General features: G+C 48.0%; 1 protein-coding gene across 3 annotated transcripts in view; it reads left to right on the plus strand.

Annotated features, from left to right (window-relative positions):
* pde4dip (phosphodiesterase 4D interacting protein) overlaps positions 1 to 25,815 on the plus strand; it is a 72,073-nt gene that overhangs the window by 31,747 nt on the left and 14,511 nt on the right. For 2 of the 3 annotated variants that reach the window (XM_068707980.1, XM_068707981.1), the window contains exons 1-20: positions 11,722 to 14,016; positions 15,577 to 15,714; positions 15,863 to 15,982; positions 16,092 to 16,178; positions 16,419 to 16,634; positions 16,724 to 16,882; positions 16,990 to 17,085; positions 17,300 to 17,437; positions 17,586 to 17,765; positions 17,920 to 18,114; positions 18,190 to 18,444; positions 18,576 to 18,741; positions 21,735 to 21,829; positions 21,980 to 22,146; positions 22,500 to 22,791; positions 22,933 to 23,110; positions 23,295 to 23,411; positions 23,616 to 24,102; positions 24,542 to 24,777; positions 24,885 to 24,933. In XM_068707980.1, coding sequence (XP_068564081.1) covers positions 12,739 to 14,016; positions 15,577 to 15,714; positions 15,863 to 15,982; positions 16,092 to 16,178; positions 16,419 to 16,634; positions 16,724 to 16,882; positions 16,990 to 17,085; positions 17,300 to 17,437; positions 17,586 to 17,765; positions 17,920 to 18,114; positions 18,190 to 18,444; positions 18,576 to 18,741; positions 21,735 to 21,829; positions 21,980 to 22,146; positions 22,500 to 22,791; positions 22,933 to 23,110; positions 23,295 to 23,411; positions 23,616 to 24,102; positions 24,542 to 24,777; positions 24,885 to 24,933 — 4,649 coding nt within the window. In that variant the 5' untranslated portion in view covers positions 11,722 to 12,738. Of the gene's footprint in view, positions 1 to 2,500; positions 2,612 to 4,462; positions 4,540 to 7,243; positions 7,368 to 7,536; positions 7,701 to 8,228; positions 8,344 to 11,721; positions 14,017 to 15,576; positions 15,715 to 15,862; positions 15,983 to 16,091; positions 16,179 to 16,418; positions 16,635 to 16,723; positions 16,883 to 16,989; positions 17,086 to 17,299; positions 17,438 to 17,585; positions 17,766 to 17,919; positions 18,115 to 18,189; positions 18,445 to 18,575; positions 18,742 to 21,734; positions 21,830 to 21,979; positions 22,147 to 22,499; positions 22,792 to 22,932; positions 23,111 to 23,294; positions 23,412 to 23,615; positions 24,103 to 24,541; positions 24,778 to 24,884; positions 24,934 to 25,815 lie in introns of those variants that run through there. The other variant, XM_068707982.1, reaches the window with a different exon arrangement.

Raw genomic sequence — 25,815 nt, forward strand, 5'->3', positions numbered from 1 at the left:
ATTAAAAACGACTCGGTGCTGATGTCACACCCAAATCCAGAGGTAATCCCTCTGTTTCTGCTGCGTGAAGGCTTCAGTGTTGCAGTTGTTTTTAGACAGAAATCCACACTTTCACACTGTTGTTCCCATGCAAGCCACATATTTATGTGTTCAGAATTTTACAAAAAGGCTTAAATTGCTTAAATCCATAAAATTATGGGACTAAATTAAATTGAAAAGAAAATGAAGGCTATATCGTTGCCTTATTGACGGATGTGGGCCCTACGAGAAACAGATGTGTGGTAACTTTACGCGGAACATCAGTCATCATTTTGTGGTCCGTATCAGCGTTACACAAAAGGAGGTTTCAGAAGAAATCCCTGTTGAACATTACAGACAGTGGAAACGTCCACGCGGCGCACAATAAGCAGAGTGTTTGCGAAGTATCTTCTTTTGTATCTTCTGGCAAACTATTTCACAATCAAACTTTCTCCTCTATCTGAATGTAGCTCTGGTGCGCACGCAGAAAGTTAATACAACATGTGTTACCGCATTCATACGCTCGTGTGTGTGTGTGTGTGTGTGTGTGTGTGTGTGTGTGTGTGTGTGTGTGTGGCTGTAATCTGCCGTCAGTCAGTCTCGTACTGCGTGCCGGCTCTTTGGACGCTCCTGCATGTGTGTGATCAGCAACGTCTCACCACTTCAGCATTCCTCAGTGACAGCCGCGGGGCAACGGCTTCTGTAAATAGCCTCCGGTTCTGCAGCGATGCTGGGACTCTCTGAGCTCAGGTAGAGCGTAAGCGCCTCCCTCTGGTCAGACACGAGGCGTTCACGAACAAGGATCAGACCTGGGAGTTTAGAGATGGCTTCTTTTGCATTGATATGGGGGTTTTTTTATCTACATCTAACGTGCCAAAAATGAGTTATAAAGTGAAAGGTTTTTAGACATCTCTGTTATATAAAAGCATTGTGTCACCATCATTCCAAAGACTGTATATCAGTATGCAGGTAGAATCATCCTCATAATGAAATACAGTCATTCAAAAGCTGTGGAAGCGTACAATGGTTATTTAGATGTAGACGTCTCGACATTCTTGACCTGCAAATCACCGCATCAAAGCATAACTGAGTCACGGAACAAAAGGGAAGACATCGCCGTCCCATAATTCCTTGCTCCAGCAAAAACATGCAAGCGCTTCTTTCAGATCATCTTCTCCGAACTCTTTATGAATTCTCCATCCCACCTTTTTCCATCAAAGTCAGAGGATGGTGTTGAAAGGGAATAAGGGCGGGGTTTGTTTTTTTTGGGGGGGGGGGCTTTTTTTGATTCTTCCACCCCTTGTAGTCTCCTTGTTCTCCCACTAACCAGCAGCTGTCAGCCACACTCAGCCCTCGGAGGCTTCTCTTCAGGGAAACTGTTCACCGGTTGTCCTCTATAGGCCTCCATCGCATAATATAATTCTGATCATATACAGCTCACCGTTGTGTTTTCTCTGTTGATGGGAGGTTTTACTGGCTGTGATACTTACATCCATCGCTATTTCGTCGTAGATCGTTAACAAAACTCCACTGGTGCTTCTCATTTTCTAACAGCTTGCGACACGTCTTTCTCCATGTTTAGTCATATCATCAAAAGCAGTACAGCCTTCTAGCAAGCTCTCCTGTCGTTGGTGGAGAACACACTACTGATGCCTCAGGTCAAAGCCACAAAGCTTCAGTGTAAAAACACGCCAGTCAAAGATCTTTGCTCAGTTCCTTCGAAAACCACCTCAAACGTTGTTGTTTTTTTGATCTGTCCCCTCTGTGTGTTTAAGGTTTGGTAAAATGTAGGCAACTTAAAAACGTCTTGGATAAGTGATGTTCACGGTTAAAAGAAACCAACGTTGTCTTTTGGCAGGAGACGGGATGGAAACAGCTGTGTGCTGTTCACTACGAGGTTTTGTTGGCGGGATGACACTTCATCTTCCTTTACTTTTGGGAGAGGTTTTCAAGTGTATGAACAAATGCACAACGCTGTTTGTGACGAGGACCGCCTCTTTTCATCTCATGTCAACCATTAAACAAATGGAAGGAAAACACACTCTGATCAGTCTGAATGTTCATAGACTTCTACAGCAACACTTTTATCAACAAACACACACACACACACACCCCTGCCTCAGATTCTTGGCATGACTTCCTCATGGTTAAAAAAGGAAACATCCCCTCCCCCCCCCCCACACAGCTCCCACCTCCCATAATCCCCTCCTGCATGTCTGTGTGCCATCCCCGAACCCTCCTGTAACAAATCCAAACTGAGGGGAAACTGTTGATGTGTGACAGCAGGAGAGAGCAGATCTTCAGAGCTTCCGTATCGTCTGGATAGTTAGTTTCTTCAGCCAGAGGCTGTCGTTGTTTCTCTTCAGCCCTGTCTTTTCACATACTGCGCGGTACTGAATGGGGGGCTGCGATGCCCCCTACGGCGGAGCCACCTGTCGCCATGTCTAACCCTGGTTTCCCCGGTTGCCGCACTATCTCGCAGCACCTGAACGACCTGAAGAAGGAGAACTTCAGCCTGAAGCTCCGGATCTACTTCCTGGAGGAGAAGATCCAGCAGAAGTTTGAGGAGAGCAGCGATGGCGTGCACAAGAGGGTGAGTGTGAACACGAATGATGCATGCAGGGAGTTATCACCATCAACTGTGTCTGCATGCTCCGGATGCTTTCCCTGCAGTCGGCCTGGTCGTTTCCAGAGCTGCAGGTTTTTGCGTTTGACAGTTATTAGCGCTGACAGCGGGTCTCCGGCTGCTCTGCAACGGTTCAGACATGCTGTCAGTCACACATGTCTGCCTGTGAGGCTGTTTTCAGAAAGACTACAGCTTGTCTCAGTGCTGTCAGGGGTAAACCAGCAGGTACTTAAGGGCCTCTCACCCAAACAAACCGAAAAATGTGAACTCTCTTTGGTTTCGTCCGCTGAGCTCGAAAGTAATCATTTTATTGATCAACCTTTGACAAATAATCCCTTTTTTTAAAATCAGCCTCCCACAAATAAACACTGCAAAATCAAGTTGTTGCATCAAAAGTATTGACATGTACTGCAACTACGTGACAACATGTTTGTTTCATGGAAGCTTAGCACCGCCAGAGAACAAGCAGGGGGTGAGACACATTTAATACATTTGACCCGTTCTCCTTCGTGGACTTATTAGAACATGTCTCCTCATTTTTTACAGCTGACTTGGCCAAGGTTCCGACTTGGGGCTTCATCAAGGAAAAGTCCAGATGTGTGAAAGCTCCTCTGTATATGTAGGAATACGATCGGTTGCCAGTATGATCTCATTCTGAGCGGCCCTTGAGCCAGAGGAGCAAACGGGGCTCAACGGTGTTTTCTTGCAGAAGGACAGCTCCGTGATGCGTGACATAAAACCTGAATGCAAAGCAGTTGTAACCTTCTCGTGCGACATGTAAACATGTAACAGTGAGTGGTTTTTGGACAAGATGAAGGGCAGTATATCTAAATGTCTGCCGATAGAGTTTTTACTTCCCCTGCAGTGACTGTCTGACCTGTTTTCTACCCATATGACCTACATCATTAGAGCCTGAGACCCCTGAGGCCCTCTGTTTGCATGCATGCATGCACACTGCGCTAGTTTATTAATTCCTCTCGCGTCTACACGGCAGAAGCAGCAACACTTGCGTTGCGTCAGTAATCGGACTCGCTGCACGCGGACATGAAGTTCACGACGCTGACATGTAACTCCAGATTGATGTACAGGAATAGCAGATACCTGCACGAGAGCAAACTGACTACCGGTTCAGTCCAGTTTGTTGCTGCGTTCAGAGCCAGGAGTTAAAAGCGGAGGCGTTGCCGGGGGGGGGAGGGGGGGGTGTAGTGTAGTGGATGTTACCCCGGGGTTAAGGGCTCCAGTGGAGACAGATACAGCAGGTGCTCATATCCCTACCGGCTATTTATAGTCGTACAGAGATCCCTGAAATACAAGTCAACACGTGCAGCGTTCAGTGTGTCTCTCTGCAGCACTGAGCAGAACTCCATGTGAAGAAAAGAAATGATGATTCTTCCTATAAAAGCTATAACTTGTTGACTGGTGCTATATTAAGGTGCACTGATGTACACTTTAACATACCAGCCAATCAAAAAGAAGTATTCTCTGGGGCCTTGGAATCAATATGATATCAATGCTGTGATTTTACACCAGCCATAACCTGGAATTATTGACTTATCCAGCCACTTTCCAGCATCATAAAGACTACATTTGTGGTACGTTTGTTTTCTATATCAAACTACAACTGACTGTTGATGATTGCCACTGATCACTGACGTTGTTTTTCGCTGCATACTGGCTCCTGTGATCCTGGTTTTAAGGTCAACAGAGTCCCAGATCTGAACAAGAATGTGCTTTAAAATACATGTGATTTTGACCTCCACTGAGACACTGAGACACTGACAGGTTGTTATTGTTTTGTTGAATGAATCTCTTCCTCAGAACATCGAGTTAAAGGTTGAAGTGGAGAGTCTGAAAAAGGAGCTCGAGGACAAACAACAGCTTCTGGACGCAGCTCTGTGAGTATTTGTCTCCTCGACTCTCAGCTCTCATGACGGTGTCAGTTTGAGAATCGCCGGGCCTCGAACCTCCAAATGTATCCAACAAAATCTCTCTCCCGTGGTCCATTGCATGTCTGGGACAGTCCGCCTTTAGGGAAACCTGGACAGAGAAGTACAGAAACACTCTTTTCATCGCTAGTTTTATTTAATTTCCCATGAGTCCATCCGTACATCAGAGCCCGGGCGCCCTTCGGGACCCGGCGGCCTCTCATCGCATGCGAGCCCGCTGGCCCGTAGACTCACCTGGCTATCACAACACGCGCACTAAGCTCCGAGGAATGCCATGTATGGGCTCTGCACCGAAAAACCCTTTTGAAGGGGATGAAGTGGCTCTGTGTTCTGGGACGTAGGTGCGAAGAGGGGATGAGGGGCTGGAGAGGGGGCGAGGGACCCGCTGTGGGTTTGTTTTGAAGGGGAGGGGGAGGGTGGAGAGAGAGAGAGAGAGAGAGAGAGAGAGAGAGAGAGAGAGAGAGAGAGAGGCAGAGGTGTCTTGCGGTTCGTCGCGTTGCTGAGTCGGGAACTATTTGAGGTCCAGCACCTGTCTGTGGGGCAGCTGTCTGTCTCCTAGCGGATCAGTTCAAAAACGTATCTTATAGGGGACATGTCATGCTCATTTTAAGTTTCTCACTTTTATTTTGGGTTTCTACTAGAACAGCTTTAATGTTGGAAAAAGTGAGAATGAATTCCCATTATTTAATGTATTGGTATGGAGGCAGAAATCTCATATAAAGACATATTTCAGAACCTGGACACAATAAAAAAACCACTTTTATGGACAGACACCACCAGAGGGAAGTGACGTGGTGGACTGCTTCTTGTATTGACACACAATAGGAATATGCTGTACTTCCGAGGGGTTCACTGGGCTGTCTCTGCATGCAACACATCCCTTTTTTACCGACACACTGAGGTGTTATTCTAGATGTTGTGTCGGTTCCTGCACCCTTTGTTCTGAAAGAAATGCACTCTGCTGTATGATTGTAGAGAGCCTTGGACATGGTGTTTTTCTGAAGGTACATTATGAAAGTTAGTTTCGTCCTCCTGCTTAACCGACACTACACTCATGTAGTAAGGATGGCAAATCCTTTACCGTGGTTTTGGTGATTGGAATAACACCATTAGCTCAGTTGCAGTGTTTATCGCGCAGTGTGCAGTAGTAATGTCAGTCAATGCAGCGCTTTGTCAAAATAATGAAAAGTAGCAGGAATTGCATGCAGCCTTTTGAGGAGAGCGGGGCCGTCTGAGTGGAGTCTGGGGTCAGTGCCGAGGCTCTCCGTGCCCTGCTGTTTCATAAATAAACTCTCTGGCCACAGTTTATCATTAGAGCTATTAACAGAGCCCGACTGATAGATGTGGGGCGGAAAAGCCTGAGTGTGACCTTCTTGGTGTTGAAGTTGCTGAGTGGTGGAGCAGCGACAGACCGGCCCACCGAGGGGTCCGGAGGCATTTCCCTCCGGGGGGGTCCGTGTTTCCTCTGCCCCGGACACACGGTTCACTCGAGGAGGGCTCTGTTGCCGCTCCATCCCTCCGTCTGTTAGCAGAGTGTCACACAAAAAAAACATGCAAACTGATTCCAATTCAATTTGGTGGAATTTATGGGCATCACCACCTTTTTGTAAAGCCAGGGTTTCCTCATGTCATGAGGAAAAGCAGATTTGTTTGCCTGTCAATGCCAACATTCATCGTACAAATTGACATTTCAATCCAGCTTAAATAGTAAAGCCCTTTTTCAAACAGTCAGTTCAGACATTTCTGTGTTTTTCGTATGATCTTGAATTGGTCGGTCTTGTGGGTGTGGCCGATTTGACATAAACATAAAGCGGAGTTGCAACCGCTCTTCCACAATGAGCGATCCTGGCAAATATAATAACATAGCATTTTAGATGCAGCAACATTAAAAGTGGTTGTGACTCAGCGCTCAGTCCGAATATCCTTCAACAAAGCCTGAATTTCCTCAAACAGGATCTAGGCATCCCACAAAAATCACGGCCTAAGTAACCATTTGCATAATTGTCTGTGACGATGTGTGTTTTGATGCAAATGAAAAGCTGTGGAGGCCGTCTCTGAGTCCTTTCTAGCTTGGCTTCAAGAAAATGAACTCATTTCTGGGAAATAGCTGAATTCTGCATTATCAGCAAACAGCCACTGAAAAACAAGCCGGACACCGATGCCAGTGTCTTAACTTTGTTATATTTAAAGCGCGTGTTCCAAGTGACTCAGCACCAATTCAAGAATAACATCCCATAAAGCTCACATTGCTTCTGATGACCTTCACACACTGATCCGTATCTAAGGTATCGAGCAGTATCACATTGTGTGGAGACAGATTACATGCAGAGCAGAACGTTCTGACCTTTGAGTGTTTGGGACTCCCGTTTAATGACACCATGATCTAATTGACCAGCCCTGAATAAATCATGAGTGTGTTTGTTGCCTACGGAGGGAAAAAGAAGCCAATGAAATAAACCCGTCTGCCTCTGAAACCAGCTGTTTTTATTGCATATTCAGGGTCTCCTCAACCAAGTAGACATCTGCATCGGGTCCAAGATGATATGACTATTGAAGAAGAATCCTCTCATCAAAAATATTTGAATGTTTCAAGTTTTTTATTTCGTAGCTTCCCTCGTAGAATAATTGTCGTCCGAAACTACAACCCCAATAGGTCGACGGCAGAGAGCCTGTCCAATCAGAATGAAGCAGAGCTGCAGCGTCGCCTGTCAGAGCGTCAGGAGGAGATCATCCACATGCAGGAGATCCTCGAAACCAAAGTTCAGCTGCTACAAGAGGTACAGACACACAAATACAAAGTCACTCCCAGGATCCACGCAGCAACTGAGAACAAGACTCAAATATAATAACAACGGAGCAGGAGCGAGATCACGGGCAGACAAAACCTTCGGCAAGTTTGCACTGATTTGATTTTTTTCTTTTTACTCCCGTCTGTGCTGCGTTCAGGAGGCCTCGCTGGCACGAGGCGAGGCCGAGCAGATGGCCTCGCTGGCGGACTCTGAGGCTCAGCGCCGCCTGGCTCTGGAGAGAGAGATGGTGGAGAGGATGGAGGAGGAGAGCGGAGGCTCCGGTGGACCGCTCACCCGGCAGGCCGTGGCCGACAGAGACAGGTGACTTTGACCCCCTTAGTTAGTCCCAGCTTTTATTTTTTTTCTTACTTTTATAGACACAATTTATGGAGGACGCGGTTTACGGATTAATCGAAAAATAACAACCCAGCCGCCAGAAAAAGAATGTTGGCATCGGGCGTTTCTGCAAGCGATACGTCGAATGTTAAATGAACCGGTTTCTGAGCCAAAAATATGTTTCAAATCAGCCTCATATCGCACACAATCCCACGTGGTCAACGCTGTGTAGCGGTTGGTTGGGTTTCAGGCAACAAAAACAGGGGGGAGGGGCCAATAGAGAACGCTTATGTACAGGCTCCAGAACTTTGTGCTACGCTCCTGGGTGTCAGTGCTATTTACAGCACTGTGGACACCGATACTGCTGCTGACACTGGCGACGACTGACCTTTTGTCTATAACAGCCCATAACAAAGAGCCAGAGCTCTGACCTACATACTGCAACTGACCCCAGATCTCTCTCTCTCTCTCTCTCTCTCTCTCTCTCTCTCTCTCGCTCTCTCTCTCTCTCAGGGTGATCGAGGAGCTGACGCAGCAGAAACATTCGCTGGGCCTCCGGGTCGGGGAGCTCGAGGTCACGGTTCACGATCTTTCCTCTCCTCTCAAGAGGACAGAACGAGAGGCCGAGGTATTTTTTTTGCCCCGTCCGCACCCTGCGGAAAAAAAGAAAAAAAATCCATACATATGCCGAGTGGCCTCAAACACACGCGTGTTCACACATCTAATGCATTCTAATGACAACTGTACTTAAGAATGACGTCTGAAAAGCTCCTGGTTAAGACCGTGAACTCTGAACGTGAGCCAGTTGCAGGCTAAAATCTTCATCAGGCTGCGTTCGTTCCTCCTCTTCCTCCTGCTAGACAGACGGGCAGACTGAGATATCATAACTGTTTTTATATCCACATGTGGGTCAGTGGAACTTTGGCAAAAAAAACCACCATGAAGGTGAAAACACGTGCACATGTTGTGGCCCCTGCACGGTTGTGTTTTCACTAGACGTCTTCCTTGTTGTACCGTAAGTCGACTCCTCCCTCATAGTAACACATGTACTGAGTTATTCCGCTTGTTTTGCTGCTGGTGAATGTCACCTTACCAAGCATTAAGTTCGCCTTCATGACTCGCAGACTTCGAGGTCGTCCCTCCCTTCAGATAATGGAGGTGTAGCTCCACCTGGTGGTGTCTGATCTGCAGTGCATGTGTTGCTAAGGCCCGCACACACTGCTGTTTTGTTCTCCGGTGATTTCTACTTTGGTTCACTTTTTACCTTTCCTCCACATTTCTTGTTGCACTCCATTCGTCTAACAGCTGTGGTTCTTTTGCGGAGCAGCTTTTTATGAGATAAACTCCTAAAAATGAGTCGTAGCTCGGACTCCACAGCTGACGCTCTGAAATGAACCAGATTACTTGTATATCCTTCAGCCTTGAGAACAGTTTACTGCGAATACTTTGTTGTTTTTACTGGAGACAAAGTTAAAACCAGGTCTTTAATTTGTAACAAAATATTCTCTCTTTACGCTCAATTCCTCTATTTCTTCTTAACTTCCTTATACTTCTGTTGGCCCTGCGTTACTTCTTTCACTTCCTCTGCCCTTTGTCCTTTCCCTTCTTTCCTTCTTCAACTAACCTTGAAGCACGGCAATCCTTAAAACTGTTGATCGTAGATTTTCAAGCATTCTTTATATTTAGTACTTTTAATTTGACTTAAAAAGAAACCGTTTCTCTTGTCTCTCGAGTTTGTGTTTAAAATATCACCTTACCCCAGCTGATCAAACACACTTATTTTAGAATATAGGCCTACAAAACCACTACATCAAGTAATAACATAGAAGCCATGTGGCCCTCACTGTACCACCTCGATAATACCAGGTCCCACAGTCTCTCTCCGGGTCACTGCAGAGTCAGCTCTCACGTATAGCGCAGTCCTGCCAGTTTAGCTCGCTCCGGCCCGCACCACACAGAGGCCCCGCTTCACGAGGAAGGCCAGCAGCAAACCAAGGCCACAGCAGGAACCGGTTGTTTACTCGGCACGCCAACAAGTGAGGCGTTTGAGAGGAGAAAAATGAGCGTGGACATCAATTCTCTGCTGTCACGCTTTGGTATTTCTGCCACTCTGAGGGAAAATAAACAGCGGGCGCAGGTCTGTCAGCGGTGTTTGGCGCTCGTCTCTGATTAGGATTAATTGACTTTTGATTGCGTGGCTCATTCCGGCCCGATCGGTGTTTCGGTGTCGTGTCTCCAGAGGCTCTTGCAGGGTGACAGATGCAGACGCGGTCGGGGCCAGAAGAGAGTCAGTGAGACCACGTCCAAACACACACACACACACACACACACACACACACACAGATAAACACATCACATGTGAGAACAGTTGTATCAACAACACCTCCACCCTGCTGCCATAATGAAATGCGGATGATGAAGACTCGCGTATCTGTCTGTAGAAAATGGCGTCATCGTTTTAAGAGCCTGTTGTTCTTATTAAGGCGCCGTGTGATTCGCTGACACCAGCTTCAGGGGGATGAGCGCTCACTCCCTCCTCCCTCTCATTGACTGACATGCATGTGAAGGCCGGACGAGGCCCGGGGGCCCCTGGGAGAGGCATGAACTCATTCCACGCTGACAATTCAGAGGATTTAATGAACAATCTTTATGAAAATGTAATATTTAGTTGCACAATCAGCTTTGGGGGATTGAATGCAGTGGTTTTAATGAGGCAGACAGACAGAATCTACAGCACAGGGAGCAGCTGGGTGACCAATAAGTGTCCCACAATATGTCTTTATTCACTGATGCTGTGCAATGTTTCCTCAGGTACGATACATCAGCATAAGAATGAGATTAAATACATATCTCAAAACACACAAAACCAGTACAACACACAAGTATTCAGTGTCCAGTATTCATTCATGAACAGTGAAATAATCACCAGCCACAGGTGGCAACACTTGAAACGCTGCACAAAATGGAAAACAGTAAGAAAAAAATGTAATTATGAAATAGTAAAAATAGAATAATTTGAAAAGGGTGGTGGGGGGGAAATAAAAGACTAATACAATTCAAATAAAATCTATCAGTCAAGTAAATGTCAGGCTGATAAAGATGTTCAATTAACAATTTTTTTGTATAACATCTTAAAATAAAATAGGGTATTATTATTATTATTATTATTATTATTCTCAAAACTGCAGTTTCAGACCTGATGTGTTTTTACGTTTCAGCATCTTAAAGGCACAAACTGCAATTTAACGTCAACGTACAGAGATTGGAAGCTCCATCTAAGCAACGTTCCACAGGCCTGTAGTGATGTTTTATCAAGTATAAAACACTCACAATGGTGTTTGTATGCCGTTGAGTATATATTTGATTTGACCTTAAAGGGAAATAATGAATTCAATGCAAACATAATCAATTAAGGAACAAACTAATTAAGTGATCTAATGTTTGGCCAGGAGGAGTCCCACATGTTTGTTATAAAGAGTAGCAGAGAGGACTGAAGGGCTCAGCGTCCCTCCTGTTTCCAGTCAAATGGTTCAGTCCCGGCTGCAGGAGGTCTCACTCCCTCAATGATGCGGGGGACCGAAAAAAAAATATTGGACATATACAATACTAAATTAGAAGGAGAAGATCGTATGGGTCAAAATTAAAGAATAATGCATTTGTCGTCATGACTTCCTTGTTTCAGACATTTCTATCTTATTTCTTTTACCACAGAATAAAAGCTTCATGTCAGCATCACCAAAACATAGATCCTACTTAACGTGTCAACATGCGTATAGTGGTGTCAGAGTATTTTATATATAAAACTGTTACATTATTGGATCATTATTATTGACGTATAAGTATGTAGTGTAAGCAGAACTTAAATGTATAATAATATTCTTGGACTACAACCAGGCCGCACTCTTGCCGGACGGGACTATTTAAAGCTGCGGAGTGAGACATTCTCGCGATCTTTAGAGGTGCACGATCTTAGGTTGCTGTCAACGTCGCCCCGTTGTCTCGTTATGAAAGCGGCTCGAGGAGCGACAGCCTCTCCCTCCTCCATCCTCAGCTGCTGGAGCCGGTGAGGAGAAAACGTATCGGGGGGGGGGGGACCCGGATGGTCTCCGGTGAACCAACAGACGAACCCAAAACCGTGGACCGTGGAGGGATCGTTTTATTTTCCGCGTTCGTGTCGGATCGTAACGGGGGAACGCCGCAGCAGCGGGGAGATGCTGTCATGCAGAGAGACGTCATTGATTTAAAACATAAAATAAATACGGCAGTGACGTCAGCCGGGGATCGTTTCTTTCACCGGAACCACCGAGACGGGAATAAACCCCGGGTCGATGTGACATGATGTCTGCAGTGGACCATCGAGGAAGTGAAATGCAACCCAGGACAAGATTCACCACATCCGCTGAACGAACGCTGCTGATCCGACGAGATTCCGGGTTTTTTTTTTTTTGAATGAGGGACAACTAGACGGATGATCCGCAGAGTGTTTATGATCAATCTGAATTATATATGCAGAGATTCGGTTCATCTTCAAAATCTCACTTTCCGCCCATTTGATTAGAAGTTGATTAACGCTGCTAATTCTAATTCAGTTGGAGGGATTTTATTCATGCTGTAGGCAAAATTTCCAAATTTCAGATTTGAGATTGAGAAGTGTTCATTCTTGACTTTTCGGAAACAGTAGGAGACGAAGCGATCTGGAGCTGGAGCGTTCAACACTATGACATGATCTTCCTCAGCAGAACGGAGCCTGAAACACATAAAACACATTTAAGCTTATTAAGGACAGCAGGTCAACACTTGAAGGCTGAAGAGCGACACAAACATCAAAGCACCTCTGTACAAGGATGAATGAGACTTTTCTTCAAGACAAAAAATCTGTTGGACCACACCTGAACTAAAGTCCAGTCAGAAATTCAGCACTTTCCTCTGAACCCCTTCAATCCAAAGACTATTGGATAGATTGCCTTGCCTCTGACGCGCTCCTATACTCTTGGTACTCCGTTCACTGCAACGTGCTGCTGTGATGCTGGACGTGGTGAAGATGAAGGAGGCGTGCAGGATCTGCGCCCGCGAGCTCTGCGGCAACCAGCGCCGGTGGATTTTCCACCCGGCGGCCAAGCTCAACCTGCAGGTGCTGCTGTCCCACGCCCTGGGCCACGAGCTGAACCGGGACGGCCGCGGGGAGTTCGCCTGCTCCAAGTGCGCCTTCATGCTGGACCGCATGTACCGCTTCGACACGGTCATCGCCCGCGTGGAGGCGCTGTCCCTGGAGCGTCTCCACAAGCTGCTGCTGGAGAAAGACCGGCTGAGGCAGTGTATCGGAGGTCTGTACCGGAAGAACAACGCCGAGGATGGGAGCCTGGCTCCGCCTGGGTCCGTTGTGGTGGTCGTTGGGATCGATGCGGAGTCCGAGGACTCGCCTGTGGTGGATCTGTCGGTCCTGCAGGATGGAAGATACTCGAATATGATCCAGGATGATCTGACTTACTCGGTGTATGAATCCTGGGCTGATAAGGAGGACCCGGCCCTGGACCACCACACCCATCACGACCACCACCACCACCACCACCAGTGCACAGGAGCAGACTCTGTCTCTGGCCAGAAGCCGAGGCGGTGCAGGGGTTGTGCAGTGCTCCGTGTTGCTGATTCCGACTACGAGGCGGTGTGTAAGGTGCCTCGCAGGGTTGGGCGCCGGAGCACATCCTGCGGTCCATCTACCCGCTACTCAACGGGCACTCTGGGAGTCGAGGACTCCGCCAGAACCTCTGAAGAGTCTGAGGCTACCGCGGTCGCCTTTGAGTCAACCGAGTTGGACACTGATAAGATCACGTGTGACAGAACGAGTCCCAGCCCGGCATCGTCCGTAGAATCTCTCGACACCGCCGTGGACGTGAGTTGCCTTCCCGTGAACCACAAAGAAAGAGACGAAGCTGGTCCAGAGGAGGCTCCGGCGAGAAGGGACGCTCCTTGGGACAAACCCCCGAGTGAGAGCTCCCTCTCCGGGCTCGAGGTGATGCTGAGCCTCCTGAGGGGCTGGGAGTACCGGCCAGTGAAGGCCCAACGGGGCAGCAAGCTCCCAGTTCTGGGCAAAGCCAAACTGGAGCAAGGCCTGTCCCTGCCCCTGCCCGTCCAACTGGGGTCGCCCTGTGGAGGACCAGCAGACTGTGAGCTGTACTCCCACCAGCCATTACCGGAGATCGTGACCCCGTGTCCCCAGCAGGAGCTGCAGGCGGAGCTGGACGAGATGGAGGAGCAGTGGCTGGATGATTATGTTCAGTGCGGTCCGTTCCGCTTTCAGCAGGTAGACTAGTGGACCACAATACCTGGTTGACCTATGACCTCACTGTAGTTGATCCCGTCAGTGCTGAATCTGCAGCTTTCATTTAGGCCGGGCAGGACAGTGAGACCATGGTGGGTTGCATTATGGGAAATGTAGGATCCAGGTTTTTTAAGAATTTACCAATTCAAAGGACCAAAAGTCAGGAGTTCTCGGCCTCTGTGGCTTCGATACTTTTTTCTTTTTTTGTTATGTCTTTTGCATTGCAAGTCCTCAAACTTTATGGAAGAGCAATGCTACATTTTATGGAGTGCCCCCTTTAAACAATGTTTCCCATTTAAATTCTAAAAGCAAGGACTAGCCCACAGTGAGTCACTGCCCACAAACAAAAGGTCTACTTTTCTAGAACGGAACATGAAACCTAGATCTTATCCTTTTGAAATAATGCCCAGGAGGTTTTCATTGTCTGTAAAAAACAAATCGGACGATCTGAGGAAGCCTCAGAGCGTCCTCCATCCGGACTGAGCGAGGTCGAACCGCGCTGGATTTTCTGTCTCTCTCCTCTCCTCCACGGAGGAGAGCGCCGAACGCGCCCGCCGCCCTGATTACCCTCTCGAAGGAGCGTAAATGCTCGTCCTAGTCGGTATCCTAGCAACGTTTCCGTTGCCATGGGCACAGTGTCCAAGCGCCGCAGCAGGCAGTCCGTGCGGAGGGCTCTGCTCCGGCCGATTCCAGCTTCATAACGTCTATTGTTATGGTGATGATTAGCGCGAATGTGGCTCAGTGGGCCAGCAGCGAACAGACGGAGACAAGGCCGCTCTGTTACGGTCCGTCACGTCGGTTCATTGCTCTGTTATACAACAATATGCCGGTCTGCACAAAAGACCTCTCACTGGTTTGAATGAGGAAATTTACGCTCCTGCCATTTACACACGGGTAAAGGCTCCGCAGCGTTTCACACTAGATGCTGGTGAATTAAATGTCTGTAACTGCCGACCTCTTTACGCCAGAGGTCTGTTTCGTGATTTGAAAATGTAGCGCACAGGTTGACGTCAGCGTTACCTCCTTTAGTCTGACTCAAGTGGATCGTAGCGTCAGATTACTGTTTTTATTATGAGACTCATATTAAAAATAGTAATATTATTTTTCCGTCACCGTTCTCCAGTACGGCCCCGTGTTAAAGCAGCTGTAGAAAAAGGTCCCACATACAGCCTCCCAACGGTCACAGTGACGTCACATCGTTACACAGATCACAAAAACAAGGAAGTCAACAACACGCTGCCGCGGCAACGGCTGCTTCCCCAGGAAGTCATCCAGCAGTGAGCTGACATCACTTTCCCTCAATCATTCACACACCAGCTGCAGGAACAACGCGTGCGTGTGTGTGCGTGTGTGTGCGTGTGTGTGCGTGTGTGCGTGTGTGCGTGTGTGTGTGTGTGTGTGTGTGTGTGTGTGTGTGTGTCCAACTGATTATTTATCCCCATCACTTGTTATTATGATTAATAATGTTAAAAAAAGAACAACATATACAGTAGAACTACTGCACATTTTCATTGTTGGCTGTCCTGTGTTTTGTCTTTTCAGAGGCTGATTGATGAGCAGCAGAGCCAGCTCAGTCAGTATGAGAGCGACGCGGGTCAGTGTGTCGGCGAGCTGCAGAAGGCCCAGGACCAGGTCTGCTCGCTCCAAACCAAGATCAGAGAGAGCGAGACCAGGAACCAGGTACGAACACGCCACCCCTACTGTACCGACCCCGGACACTGTCCCTCGCCCATCTGAGCACGAGTCGTTCAGGTCTACAGCAGCGCTTTCTGTACTGAGTCTCCTGTTGTGTGTGTGTGTGTGTGTGTGTGTGTGTGTGTGTGTGTAGAAGCTGCAGGAGCGTCTCGGTGAGATGGAGTTGGAGCTGCGTTCGGCCCAAGAGGAAGCCCAGCGACAGGAGAGAAGCATCCAGAACATCACTGATGCCGTGAACTCCAAGGAGACAGAGGTAGAGAGACAGACAGACAGACAGACAGACAGACAGACAGAATGCACAAAGAAAGCACAGTATTATATTTAAACTGTGTGTGTGTGTGTGTGTGTGTGTGTGAGAGCAGGCTGCAGAGCTGTATCGGGTGATTGAGGAACAGAATAAGATGCTGTGTTCTCTCAAAGAGCTCGCCAACCGCAACCAGCTGCAGCAGCTGCAGGTTTGTCCTCCATGACACTGAATGATGCCACCGTAGAGCTCCTTTATTTGTAGAATATACAGGATGACACAGATTCACACCATAACCACTGAAATAACTTGTTTCTGGTTGTCTATAATCTTCTATTAGGACAGCTTAGATGTAGTTTCAGTCCATGTATTCAACCACCATTTCAAATCAAAGCTTTCCTTTCTCTTTCTCCCCACGTCCGTCCCGTCTCTCCGCCCGTGGGACCTGCAGGTGTCGGGTGCGGACAGTATTCGCGGTCAGGGCGAGGTCCTGGCTCTGCAGGCGTCTCTCTTCCGGGCTCAGCTGGAGCTGCAGGCCGGTCAGCGGGCGCAGCGGCAGGCGGGCAGGATGCAGGAGGACCTGAGCCGAGCCCTGCAGAGGCTGGAGAAAGACCTGCAGGGGGCGCTGCGGCACAGGAGGGAGACGGAGAGGCACAACCAGGTGAGAGACGACGGGAGTGTGACCGTTTTTGGAATTGTTCCTTTTACCCGTTTGGTTTACTTTGACGTGTGTCTGCGCGCTGCGTTCAGGATCTGCAGCTGGCTCTGGAGACGGCCCGGTCGTCCCTGCAGGAGAGAGAGGAGCGGTGGAGGGAGGCCGAGGGAGAGAGAGAGAGGCAGGACGAGGAGAGAGAGAGGACCGTCAGAGAGCTGAGGACGTCCCTGCTGACCAAAGAGCAGCTGGTAGAGGTGAACTGAAAACACACACACACACACACACAAACAGAGTGGTAGTCTTACTCTAAACTCTGATTCTAAACTGGTGTGCGCTGACTGACTGATTTGTTTTCAATCAGAACTACTGTGAGCTGATGGAGGATCCGAAGGAGAAGAGAGACTCTCTGCTTCACAAACTCCGCCAGCGCATCAAAGAGAGAGACCGAGCTCTGGAGGTACGGCCAAAATACAAATATTCACAACCTTTATTTAATCACGGAAAGCCTCATTGAGATGAAAAATCCAGAAACTTTTAGTGTCCATTTTGGAAGACTCCTAGTTTTCAAAGTGGACTACTCAGCGGTTTAAGGCCACACCTAACCCGTCAGGTTCAGTGATGATTGACACTTCTCTCCCCCCCCCCCCCCCCCCCCCTTGTTCAACCCCCAGCGAGCGGTGGACGACAAGTTCCGCAGCGTGGAGGAGAAAGAGGAGGAGACTCGTCGGCTTCAGCTGCTGCTCAGAGAGAAGGAGAGAGACCTGGAGAGGCAGCGCTGCGTCCTGTCAAACAACGAGGAGACCATCACTGTGAGAACACACACACACACACACACACACACACACACACACACACACACACACATCACACGTCTTCTCCCTCTGTCTGCTGCCACCACGTCTCATTGTTGGTCTGTCTGTCTGTGTGTGTGTGTGTGTGTGTGTGTGTGTGTCACAGAGCCTGGAGGTGCTGGTGCGTGGTAAGGCTTTGCAGCTGCAGCAGGTGTGCGACGCCTGGAGGAACGTCCAGCGGCAGCAGCAGGAGGGCGAAGAGAGACAGAGCGGCATCCTACGAGAGAGAGACGGCATCATCGGCCAGCTGCAGGCGGCGCTGCACGCTCGCACGCAGGAGGCCCAGGTACAGACAGGAAGTGACCCTTTCAAACAGTAATATATCAGTTAAAGTCAGATTTAAATTAAACATGAGCAGCTAAAAACAACGCCTCGCTGTTGTCTTTCTGTTGCCTTTCCTGCCGTGGATTCATGTTCTTCTTCACTTCTCTCGGATGCAGGACCTGCGCCGCTCCGTACTGGCTCAGATCCAATCGGCTCCCGGCGACGTTCTGGAGGAGCTGAAGGTCCGCCTCCAGCTCAAAGACCGCCTCTTCCAGGAAGTGCTGGCCGACCGGACCCACCAGGCCCAGGAGCACCAGGAGCAGGTCCAGGATCTCCTCAGAACCATCAGCTCCAGGGACCAGTACATTCAGGTAGAGCAGAGGAGCTCAGTAGAAGCGTTGAATTTAAGGTCGTACACGGATAAAGTGACACCAATCTCCCTCCAGGACTCCGCGGGCCGGCTCGGCGAGGTAATGACCGAGCAGACGGGGAGGCTCCAGGAGCTCCGCAGACAGCTGAGCTCAGGTGTCGGAGCGAGGTCCGACTCTGGACCGGACTCGGCTGCGGAGCTCCAGGTGGTGCAGGAGGAGCTGCGTCTGGCTCTGAGGAGGGGGCAGGAGAGCCAGGAGCTCAGCAGGAGTCAGGCCAGCAGGGTGGACTCCCTCAGCAGGACGCTGCATGTGAAGGAGGAGATCATCAGGGTCAGTGAGACGGATCTTTCTACAAATGCAGCTTTCTGTCCAATATTTTGTGTGAATGTGTTGCATATTAATGCATGTGTGTGTGTGTGTGTATACATGTCATGGTCTTCTGTTTTGTGTGGTTTCTGCAGGACTTCCAGAGGCAGATGGTGGAGCCCTCCGGTCTCCCGCTGTTAGAGCGTTTGACCCAGGAGGTCCAGGAGCTGAGGGAGAGCCTGGTCCAGCGGGACGGCTCCCCGGCCAGAGGCCCCATCCTGGGCCGAGACCGGCCCAACGGCAGGCAGCCCGAGTTTGGAGGTGGGCATCAGAGAAGCATGGGACAATATCTGTAACGGCATCGGGGAGAGTGTCCTGCTGTGGTGGTGGTGGTGGTGGTGGTGGTGGTGGATGGGGGTGGTGTTCACACTGATTTAACAAGATTTAACACTTTGTGGGTGTAAATAATACTGAATTTTCCGCACGCTAATTAACACTTTTCAACTTTCATTTCATAATACAGTTAATTGTAGCAGTTTAAATCCCCCTTAACAAGCGGCATGATTTAGCTTGACCTCTTTTGAATTATTGCGTCGAGTTCAATATTGACTGAAACATGAGAGCAAAAAGCCTCTCAGCTCCAACCATTTTAAAGGGCCAATGTGTAGGATTTAGGGGGTTTAGTTTTCATAAAAATATATCTCATATATATATATATATATATATATATATATATATATATATATATATATATATATATACATTTTCATTTGTGTATAATCACCTGGAACTAAGAATTGATGTGTCTTCGTTGGCGTAGAATGAGCCCTTCATCTCTACGTACGGAGCGGGTTCTCTTCACGGAGTGTTTCTACAGTAGCCCAGAACGGACAAACCGAACTCCGGCTCTAGTGAGGGCCTCTCACTGCCATAGTAGCTCTGAGGCATTGGGGAAGGGAGGAGTATTCAGTTCACCCTACACACTGGTCCTTTAAGTTCCCAATATAATGCTAGTATAGTATATTTATTATAATAAGGCGAGAAGAGGCTGACATGTTGTTTCAGTATCGTTCTGACTGATCATGACTGTAATCAGAAGCTTCATTTTAGGTACTTGTGCACAAAAAAGCTTGTTGAGGGTTGATTATAGAAGGCTACCTAACAAACAGAGTGGTGGAGTCCTGTTCCAAAATACAAAAAAATAAAAGAATAATACAAAATACATCAATTGATTGATAAATACTAATCACTAATTCCCAGATTTTAATCAAAATGCACATCGATTAAACCTGATTGAACAATCTCAGACTTAAATTCAAAAAATTCTTTGAATTATTATTGTTTTAATAATTCATTTTGTAAATATACACAATTTCTTTTTTTTTTAAATCATCTTGTCATTTTGGAACAAAGCTCTTCACGTGAACTCGTCTGGCTTTCGTCCTAAATGATGGCCAGGTTTGATTTAATTGTTTCGTAAATGTTTCAGTGCAGTTAAACGTTAAAGACTGCTTTCTCTTAAAGCATATTTTGTGTGACTCATAAAGCATAATTCACTCTGTTCAACGGGGCTGTAAATGTGTTTACGTATGCCGGCATATTTAACCTTCTGCCTGGATGTGTGGGTGCCTTTGCACGTTCAGCAGCTCGAATGAGCCGGTTTCTGTTTTACTGAACAATATGAAAATATAAGCACATTCCACATTGCCTTTATGTGATTATGAATATGTACACTTACTTTACAGCTGTCTTTTATGGAGAAAATGTTTAGATGTTTCAAATATGAGTTTGATTTTGTGATTTAATGAGACTCAATGTGCAATTCAACAACCATCGGTCGCATCTGTGTAACTCAAAATGAACAAATATCACACAATCGAGTGTCACACTGGAGCACAGTAAGTATGGATGCTTCTCTCTTCTTATGGATCTTCCCGTAAAACGGAAGAATGTAAAGTGTGTGTGTGTGTGTGTGTGTGTGTGTGTGTGTGTGTGTGTGTGTGTGTGTGTGTGTGTGTGTGTGTGTGTGCGCGCGCAGACTCCATAAAGGGTTTTTGCCACATCTGTTGTATTGCAGATATTCTATTTTATTTATACATTTTCAAACCTTTACATGTAATTGAGCCGTTCAATAAACACGCCTTCAGAATATATTCCATTGTTTTATGACTTCCCGTCCTTACAGTCTCCACTCACGTGTATATTCACACTCGTATTCAGAGAGTAAGGTCAGAACAGAGTCCAGGTCCAGAGGAGCAAGATGACCCCCTCTGTGTACAACACGCCTCACACCAACATCCATGTCACTTCATAGAACGTACACAATATATTGGGTTATTCCTAGTTTGCAGTTTGCAACCTCAATAGAGCCATATTGACAATTTTCTAAACATTCACTCCGAATTGCCAAAGAAATGTTTGAGTAGTCTCCCAGCCTGCATGATGCTTATTCATTTCACAATTATATTTGCTGTTTCGTGATTGTCTGAAATGAAAAAACTCCTCCACACTGTTAAAGTAAAGCAGTTCTGACCCAGAAACATCAACTCCCCTCGTTTTACTTGAATTTATCTTGATCCTTTTTTCACTTAAAACATATATGATAAATGTTGTAGAGAATATCCCAATAAATCAAACCAATTAAAAACACAAACTAGTGTGTAATGGGATAAAGAAAACCCACAAACAATACTTTCTACGGCCATGAAAAGTCATTTTGATATGAGACCAAATCCAAGTAGTGATGAAACATGGAGCGAAACAGTCCTAGAAACAGAACATTAGAGACGGGCCTAGAGTTCATTCCATCAACGGGACGGTAAAGAAAGGTCTTGGCCATGATTTGGCTCACTATTGTGGCTTGGATTACCCATAATCCTGTTCGGTTTAGACATTCGTCTTTCTAAATCCATCCCTTCTATTGGTCCATTCTGTTCCTGAAGTATTCTTCAGTGACTTCACACTGAAAACTGAAGTTTAATCAGTCAAGAGTACTTAGAAACAGAACGCTCCTGGTATCAGTGAACTACGAGCTGTTCATACGTGTGTTCATACGTGTGTTCATACGTGTGTTCATACGTAACGTTTCATTACAAATTAAACGGTGATGAAAAAATGGAGAATGTCAGCTGATCAGGATGAGCAGCTGTTTCAGGAACATACAGATGTGTTTTTTTTCTCAGTGCTGACCGTGTGACACTGGGCAGAATGGTTGGTGAATTGCACAAAGTTAACAAAAACCTGAGGGTTTGAGTGAAATGTAAAAGAAGTTCTTGTGACGGTAGAGGTCTAACTCCTTCTCCTGCTTCGCGCAGAGCTGAGCTCAGAGGACGAAGACGAGGCTGACGACGATCTGAACAGCGTCGACGAGGAGTCCAAGCTGAGGGTCCAGTCCGCGGCCAGCGCCGAGGTATGAATACGTTTGATCCGAACGCCTGAATGAACTCTGATAAAGCTCTGAATTCTACTGACCCTTGATTCCCACCTGTCATCATAAACCCAAGTTATACAGCTCATTTTCGTAGCTTATTATTCAGAAGCCGTTCTTGACTGCCAACAGGGTTCTGGAGGTACGAGAAAGCCTCCGTCCCAGGACCTGTTGTTTGAAGGCCAGGGACTGACGGAGGTCAAGCAGCTGGTGGAGCAGAAGAGGGCGGTGGAGAGAGAGCTGGGAGAGCTGAAGGCTCAACTGGAGAAGGCCGGCTTCTCCTCACTGTCACAGATGAGGTAAGACGATGACGATAAGGCTGAATGGATCCTACTACCAAGTATCGTGTGTGTGTGTGTGTGTGTGTGTGTGTGTGTGTGTGTGTGTGTGTGTGTGTGTGTGTGTGTGTGTGTGTGTGTGTGTGTGTGTGTGTCCACTCTATAATGTAATGGGATCTCCCATGGCCCATGCCACACCCTTTCACCAAGTTTCATGAAAATCAGGCCAGCAGGTTTACCGCAATCCTGCAGACAGACAGACGGACGGACCAACACACAGAACCGGACGCATAATCTCCACGGCGGAGGTGATTACGCCACACGTATCTGTTTAAACCTGTTTCTAACCCTCCGTCTCTCTGTTTGCTTTGAAGGAAAGCTCTGTTCAGCCTGCAGGCAGAGAACGGGGATTTGAGACATCAGCTGAGTGAAGGCCCACAGGCCGACAGTAAACAGAGTGATGAGCAGGAGGAGGACAAGGAGGAGGAGGAGGACTTGGATGTGACCATAGAAGGGACGGAGGAGGATGAAGAGGAGGAGGAAAGCTCTGAGATGTGGGACGCTTGGGACAGCGAGCCGTCTCTGTCGCACACCGACATCCAGACCGGTGATGAGCCGAGAGCCAGCAGACCCGAGTCACTGCACCTGCTCGCCAACTCCTCACAGGTACGTGGGGGGGGGGGGGGGGGCTGCTTCGTAGAACAGACAGGTCCTCGCTCCACAAAGGACAAACAACTGTCCATGCGAATAAAGCCCTTCTAACCAAAGTGTTTTCCTTGTGTCTTTTCCTGTTTTTTTGTCGTCCAGGACATCCTGGACGGCGAGCGTCCCGCCGGTCAGCCGCGGGGCGCCGTGTCCTCTGTGACGCGCAAGAAGACGGTCCGTCTGCAGCAGAAGAGCAAAGAGCTGCAGGAGAGACTGATGGTGTCTGAAGCCACGGTGCACGCTCAGGCCGAGCAGCTCAAAGACTACAGGGAGCTGCTCAGTGAGTGGACAGACGGGTCCCTTGAACTCGAAGTGTTATGCGTTGTGTCGGTCATTTTGAGGAAAATATAAGCAAAACGAACGTAGCAAGTTGTTCAAAAAAATTGTGATGGATGCCATGTGACGTCGACGGCAAGACGCACCGGTGTAAAGCTGCGTCTCCTCCTCCTTCTGTGTCTCTGCAGCGGAGACGTCAGTGCAGCAGGACACTAAGCAGGTCCAGGTGGACCTGCAGGACATGGGCTACGAGACCTGCGGCCGCAGTGAGAACGAGGCCGAGAGGGAAGACACCAGCAGCCCAGGTACGTCTCTGCAGGAAGGCCAGTGGACTGTAAAGAAAATGAAAAGTTATTCAAAACATACAAATGCAATAGTAGTAGCATCATACAAACACTAGAGGGAAGCAAAGGACAGTGGCAGCGGACAGTGGCGTCTGTGCATCAACATATTTAGCGGTTTGTACATATTTTCCTTAAGTTTTGCTTAATGCTGCTGTTCCCTGACAGAGTTCGATGACCTGGAGATGTGCACGTCTCTGGACTGCGGCTCCCAGTGGTGGCCCGCCGGCAGCAGCAGCAGCAACAGCGGCGGCTCCACCTTCACTAAAACCACCACCCAGAGCGCCGGAGACGGAGACGACTCGTCCTCTCTCCAGCGTCTGGTCGAGGACCTTCGCTCCCAGCTGTCCCGTTCTCAGGGAGTGATCCGCGGGCTTCAGAGCCGGCTTCGGTCCCTGTCCGCCTCCAGCGACTGCGGGCCTTCCACACCTCGCAAGGTCAACTGGTCCTTCCAGGCCTCGCCCTCCCAGAGCGGGGCGGAGGAGGACGAGGGCTGGCAGTCGTCCGACGGAGGCCCTCTGGCTTCGCCCCGACACCCTCACCCGGACAAGGGCCTGCGGGAGCTGGTGTCCCGCGTGGACGCACTGGAGGACCAGCTGAGGAAAGGAGGCAAGAAGTCTGTCAGCGAGGACTTGAAGTCTGCCACCTGGCCGGGGTGAGTGACAGGAAACTACAAGTTAGAGCAGGAAATTAAAGGGGACATATTATGAAAAACTACCAAGAAACAAACGTGCAAAAATATTGGTATGATCCTCTGATTAAGATCCTATGAAATTGATCTGTAACAAGACTTACTGTAGCCTCTCCCTGGTGCAGCGCAGTGTGTGCAGTGATCCATTAATCACTGCAGGCACTGAGCGTCCTGTCAGTATCGGTCCGTGTTAATCGAGCGTAACCACAGATGTTTTTATGTAAACTCAGCTGCCTGACAGTCACTGGGGATTAACTGGCACGAGAATGGGAACCCATTTGCCATGTGAGCCCAAACTGTAGCTACAGTGAAGCCTTGGGGGCCGCCATTTAAGGGCTGATTCGAGTCTATATGTTTATATATACAAATACTAAAACATTCATAATTTTGTCTCTTTCCGTAGTAAATTCGACACTCTGATCCAGGCTCAGGCCAGAGAGCTGTCTCACCTCCGCCAGCGGCTGAGGGAGGGCCGGGGCGTGTGCAACATCCTCACCCAGCACCTGGGAGACACCACCAAGGCCTTCGAGGAGCTGCTGAGGGCCAACGACATCGACTACTACATGGGCCAGAGCTTCAGGGACCAGCTGGCCCAGAGCGGCGCTCTGGCGCAGCGGGTCAGCGCAAAGATCAGCGGACGTGAGTTGGTTCACGTCATTGTAACGGGCAGCCGAGGTATCACAAGTGATTTATCTCAAGTGTAATTAGACACGGGAACACAAAGGATGTTATCGTATCTCCAACAGGAGATCACTCTGAAGATCCAGATGAGAAGACGGAGCTGCTCGCCATCCGGTCAGTGAACACATGCTCATCAGTGTGTGTGTGTGTGTGTGTGTGTGTGTGTGTGTGTGTGTGTGTGTGTGTGTTGCTTCTCTCGAGTTCTGCGTCACAGCAGGCTCCATGTCGGTCAATGGAAAGTATCGGTGTGTGACGTTTGTTCCTCAGGGCGGGTTAATCGGACGCTTCCTCTCGATAATGAGCGATGATCTCACCGGTCACCGTTAATGACATAATGAGATAACCGGGTAATTCATTAGGGCATAATGATTTTAATATTATTAGTTCAAAATGTAATACATTTCATGAGGAAATAATGACAATTATTTTTGGTCTTTTTATTACTCTAGCGATGGGACACAACATCTATATTTCACACATTTTTGAACAGAGTTGGTACGAGTTCTGTGATATTAATTAGTAGACGTTGGTAATTAGACAGTAACTCATTTTAAATGTGAAGGGTGTAGATTTGTTTCTTTCCTGACATTTAAATCAGAGAGACTCTATCAAAACTAGATGGAGGGAGAACAATGAAGGTTAATTAATACACTTGAGTGTTTCATTAACTCCTGGCTTTCAGAGACTGTGGGCTCCTTTAATTACTTTAATATCTTCTCATAGTTCAAACAGCTAGTAGGCTGACAGAAAGAAACTGAATGAAGCCTTCGGCTGCCTCTTCATGTCAGCTGACCTTCGCCTCGTTGTAGTCATCGTTCCCCGTTTAGAACATCTCTACATTCCCCCAGTTGTCATTGTGAATGCCGTGATTTTGCGGAGAAAGTCTTGATCTCGTATCCTTATTTGGTTCCTTTCACTCGTCTCCTTTCCTTTTTTACGCCGTGCCAAGTTCTTTTTTTTTTTCCGGCTGCTGGTCGTCGCAGCTGGCAGGACGTC

This window comes from Cebidichthys violaceus, unplaced genomic scaffold, assembly GCF_023349555.1.
Source record: "Cebidichthys violaceus isolate CVI_PGR_0920_01 unplaced genomic scaffold, fCebVio1.0.p SCAF_13, whole genome shotgun sequence".
NCBI classification, from domain to species: Eukaryota; Metazoa; Chordata; class Actinopteri; order Perciformes; family Stichaeidae; genus Cebidichthys; species Cebidichthys violaceus.